The sequence below is a fragment of the Aplysia californica genome, unplaced genomic scaffold, assembly GCF_000002075.1.
Source record: "Aplysia californica isolate F4 #8 unplaced genomic scaffold, AplCal3.0 scaffold00009, whole genome shotgun sequence".
Lineage (NCBI taxonomy): Eukaryota > Metazoa > Mollusca > Gastropoda > Aplysiida > Aplysiidae > Aplysia > Aplysia californica.
Genome location: NW_004797279.1, coordinates 597,105 through 601,826, shown reverse-complemented (window position 1 = coordinate 601,826; position 4,722 = coordinate 597,105). Strand labels below are relative to the sequence as shown.

The 4,722-nt window shown below is 44.6% G+C and overlaps 1 protein-coding gene across 1 annotated transcript in view; it reads right to left on the bottom strand.

Moving 5' to 3' along the window:
• Nucleotides 1-4,722, bottom strand: part of LOC101864662 (glycine, glutamate and proline-rich protein) — a gene marked incomplete in the record, with an annotated part of 13,745 nt that overhangs the window by 4,365 nt on the left and 4,658 nt on the right. Inside the window, 3 exon segments of the mRNA XM_013082960.2 lie at nucleotides 471-590; nucleotides 990-1,011; nucleotides 3,150-3,364. Of these exon segments, the coding sequence (XP_012938414.2) occupies nucleotides 471-590; nucleotides 990-1,011; nucleotides 3,150-3,364 (357 nt within the window).

Sequence of the window (4,722 nt, the reverse complement as noted above, 5' to 3'; positions counted from 1 at the left end):
GCTCGCTCGCTCGCTCTCCCCTTTTCTGGGGAGAGCTCGGTGCAAACTGTCCCTTTTTTTCTTAGCCTAGTACCTTTTCATTTCCTCAGCCTGGTACCCATTCAATCAGAATAAGCTGTGAAAACTTTTCTTAACGTGTCATTTTCGAGAACACAACGTCCGGACCACACTGGGATTCGAACGTGTGTCCTCGCTGTTGTGGTGGCAAAAACTGAATAATTTGAACTTTTCACCCATGAAAACAAAAGTAAACAGTTAAATTCGTCTTATTGATAGCAATATAAAATATACAAGAGTATCCTATCTAGGCTAGAAAACGGCACATTTTGTAATGATCCAAAATTGCGTCGATATGAGGGTAAAATACAAACAGTTTGCAAGTGTAACCTTTCCATTTTCAGACGGCCAGATCCTGTGAGCAAGTACATCTGTAACCGTTATAGTATTATTGTCGTTGTGTTTCTACTAACACGGGGTGACCATTGGGGGATCGGGTCGGGGCGGGGCGGTAAAACGGCCAGATTGAGGACGTAAAACGGGGTGCCCATTACGGCAGGATTGGGCCGATCGTCCGACTCGGTCGTCTGAAACTGAAAATAAACCCGTTTTTTAGTGGGCACCCCGTATAAAACGGCTTTCGTGGCACAAGCCGATCGTGCCCGACTTGTCGCTTCAAAAACAAAACGCGTTTGTTTTCAGGCGACGAGTTGGGCGATCGACCCGACCCGACCCGATCCCATCCGCAATGGGCACCTCGTATAAGAGCAGTGCTTCCAACCTGGCCGTACCGCGCATAAGAAGGCGATTTGTTAAGTTTGGTGGGCGGTGGGAATTGTCCAGGTTTCAACAGGTGTTATTTTATTACGCTGCTCTCAGAAATATGACATGTAGGAGGGCGGAATGGAATGTTTAATCTCTTAATTGCATTAGAATGTATTCACTTTCTATTATGTTGATCGTTTTTCCCACTGTGTAGTCTGCTACTACACGTATTCGTAACGAGGTAGAGTACTGAGGGAAAGGTGAAAGCTTGAAGAGAACAAAACACTGGTGAAATAGTATAGGTTTATCGCTTCTTTCAACACTACTGGGTTATTTAAGAGGCAGAAGTCCGAGTTTAAATTCCATCTCCGAAAGGACCGAGCCTAGTGGAAAATTCGTGTAAAGTGCCTTTCCCAAGGACACACCGTCGGACCGAGCTGAGGCTCGAATCCCCGAACCCGCAATCTCACGATTACGAGTCCGGTAGCCGAAACCACTATAGGCTACTGACGTCACTCAAAGTCTGCAGAGAAAAACAAAAAGCAGCAGAACAAAAATAATGTTGACGCTAAATAAAGAGAAAATATATATATATATATAACTTTCCATCTCGTATGGAGTAGTGGTTGGGTGCTTCAACGTCATACGTATTTCGGTCTTTCTGCTGAGACATTAACTCCCTCTCAGCCCGGGTTGGCCCTAATAGGCAGAGTGGACGCCCGCCTCCCAAAATGATCTAGACTGTGTTGGAAGGGGAGTAGAAGACCTACATTGAAAAAGACGTTAGTTTTTGTTTTGTTTTGTTTGTTTGTTTGTTTGTTTTTGCTGTTGTTGTTTGTTTGTTTGTTGTTTTTGTTGGGGGGGGTTAGGTGGGGGGTGATTGTTTGTTCCATTATCGAATTCGGAGAGCGATTAGCGGGTACTTGAATGGCGCCCACCTCTTAGCAACCTCCCACCCCGACTCCCGCCCATCCCACCCTCATTCCCTCAGGTTTTTGTTTTTGCTTTTGTTTCCCTTAGATGTCCCGCAGCTATAAATGAGCTTTATTGCGTTGGTTTGCTTCTTTACTCAAACAAAGTAGAACGATTTCGTGTTCACAATTTAAGTTTTTCATTGTTCGTCAGGTGCTGTTAGTCTCCAGTCACTAAGCAAGACCACGCCCGAACGGTCACGGTGTAAAGCTGAACTCTGTTTGTCCATTGGTCATTGTACAGGTTTAACGCCCCCTTCAACTCTGTCAGGTTATTTTAGAGACAAGGTCTCCAAAACTAACTTCAATCTGCGTTAGTATCAGCCCAAATAGGCAGTAAGTCTTAGAAAATGTTTGGCGGGTGTTCTGGTAGGGTATCCTCTTTCTCTCTTATCCCTCATTTATCACTCTTATCTCTCCTCCTTCTTTTCTTTTTATGTTACTGTATAGTGACACCTCCAATCTTCGTAACTTGAATGACGTACAAATTGTTTCGCAAGTGCCGTAAAAATCTTACTTACAACAAACTAGACTAATAAAGAAAAGCCTTAAAAACTCCCCAGAAGAAACCTAGTTCACAACACCACGTTGGGGATTCGAACTTGGGCTATCCACTTCCTAGCCCAGCATGATACCAACCAATCCAGCGGTTTCCCCCGACCCTGTTTAATGAACTGTGCTTGTCAAGGAAACATTCATCAACAGTGCTCTATTGTATTCTATTGCTTTCAGTTTTGCTCATTAGAAAAAAAGGAACTTCGGAAAGTCAAAAGTTTAGTTTACTTAAATTAAATCGTATTTCGCCTCTTTCTATTCATTTTTTTGTGTTAATGCGTGAGAATGTGTGTGCGCGCGCGCGCGCGCGCGCGTGTGTGTGTGTGTGTGTGTGTTTCTTTTTACTTCATTAAAAATATCCGCTTACTTTCATTTGTCTTCAAAATACATTGTGTAACTGCCATCACCCTCTCTGAGTTTGTTTGGCAATGTTAGTTTCAAATGAAATTGTTCTTTGGTGCATAAATGTACATTATGGGTTTTTACATTTTTTTAAAAGAATGTGTGACGTATAATGCTTATGCCTCAGCTTTTAACCATATTCAAAATCGTTAGACACGTACGTATTTGCAAAAGAGATACTGTTTTTTATATGTTTAGATAGTAAGGGTTTTACGACACTTACAAATACGTCATATAAATGCCGAAGATTAGAAGCATTACAAAAGAATAACTGTAGTCATTACTATTATTATCATTATTGCATGAGGATGATAGATATATAGTAAGACAGAAAGAGTGTTACATGTGATTAGATCATATTTTTTGTTTATTTTTTCAACACTTGACTGATCATTTCACGACGCCTGGGAAACGTAATGCGCTCACTCCAAGGAGTTCGTTGCATGGGTCTTGGCTCACTCCCAGTGGTAGTGACTAATGAGTCTCTGCGCACGTGCACACACGTCATTGGCGTAGTCGTTTCCTGTGGTGCCGAGGTCCATGCCTGCATAGGTCTGCACGTTCCCCACTCCGGCGTTGTAGGCGCTGATGCCGCCCTTCAGGGCCTGGTCCTGCGTCCAGGTCGGGTGTTTGGCCTTGACCTGGTTGATGTAGGGCACCAGCAGGGTCTTCACCTGTTGATGAATGGGTGTGGTTGTGTTAATGGAGTTGGGGACGGAGTCAGTTAGGGGGTGGGAGGGGGGTCCCAATCTGTTGATGAATGGGTGGGGTGATGCAGGAGGATGCAGAGTAGGTGTGTGCGTGTGGGTGGGGGGGGGCAAAATAGGGAGATCTTCATTTGTCAACCAGTGGAGGTGCCTAGTAACTGGTTGGGGTCTTCACCTGTTGATGAATGGATGTGGTGATGTTAGCGAATGTGGGGTAGGTGTGTGGGGTGGGGGAGGACGGGGGGTCTTCACCTGTTGATAAATGGGTGTGGTGGTGTTAGAGGATGCCGACTAGGTGTGTATGCGTGTTAGGGTGGGGGCAGAATAGGTAGATCTTCATTTGTCAACCAGTGGAGGTGCCTAGTAACGGGTTGGGTCTTCACCTGTTGATGGATGAGTGTTGTAGTGTCAGTGGAGGCGGGGACTGCATCTTAGGCTGCGAGTCGTGCGATCGGTTTGTGTAACGATGGTCGCTTTGAACCCACAATCTGACTAGCCCCGTCTATCAAACCGGACCGAATCGATCGTGCCAATGGGCAGCCCCTCTTAGTGGATGTCGAGATGGAGCCAGTTAGAGTGAGGCGGAGGTGTTTGAGTATTAATCTGTTAATTAATGGGCCTGCTATTATCAGTGGAGGTGGCGGAGGGGGGGGGGGTCTGCACTTGTCAATTAATGAGTGTGGTATTTTTAGTGGAGATGGGGTATGCAGGGGATTATACATTCATTCATTCATTCATAAATCAAACTTAAGCTGAAAGCTGCATAAGAAAAAATTAACACATCCAAAACTGATATCATCATCAATACTATCCAGACAAAGTATTTGATTAGGACAGTCGCTGATTCCCGGTCCTCCTGATCTGTCTAAACCTGTTCGAGTGTCATCACCCTCCGGCCTTTCTCTCTTTTCTGCACCTTCCCCATCAAAGCTCGCTAGAAAAAGTCTTAAACTCTCAGCCAGTGGGGCAGCTGAGGCTCACAAGACGATGACTTTAAGGCGGGCTTCCCACTCTTCCTGTCAGGGTCAACCCGGACTGAGATATAAATACAACATTCCCAGCAGAAAGACAGATATACTCAATAAAAAATGTCTGTCCACTTAGGAATCGAGCTAGGGTCTCCTGCGTGAGATAAAGAAGCATCTCACCGCTACACCACAGACACTGGTTAAACTCTGACTTAAAAAAGGGTCAGATGGGTGGTCACTGGGATTTGTTCTTCAGCAAGACACGACACCCCAACGTGCGTTTATGTATGTATGTATGTATGTATGTATGTATGTATGTATGTATGTATGTATGTATGTATGTATGTATGTATGTAT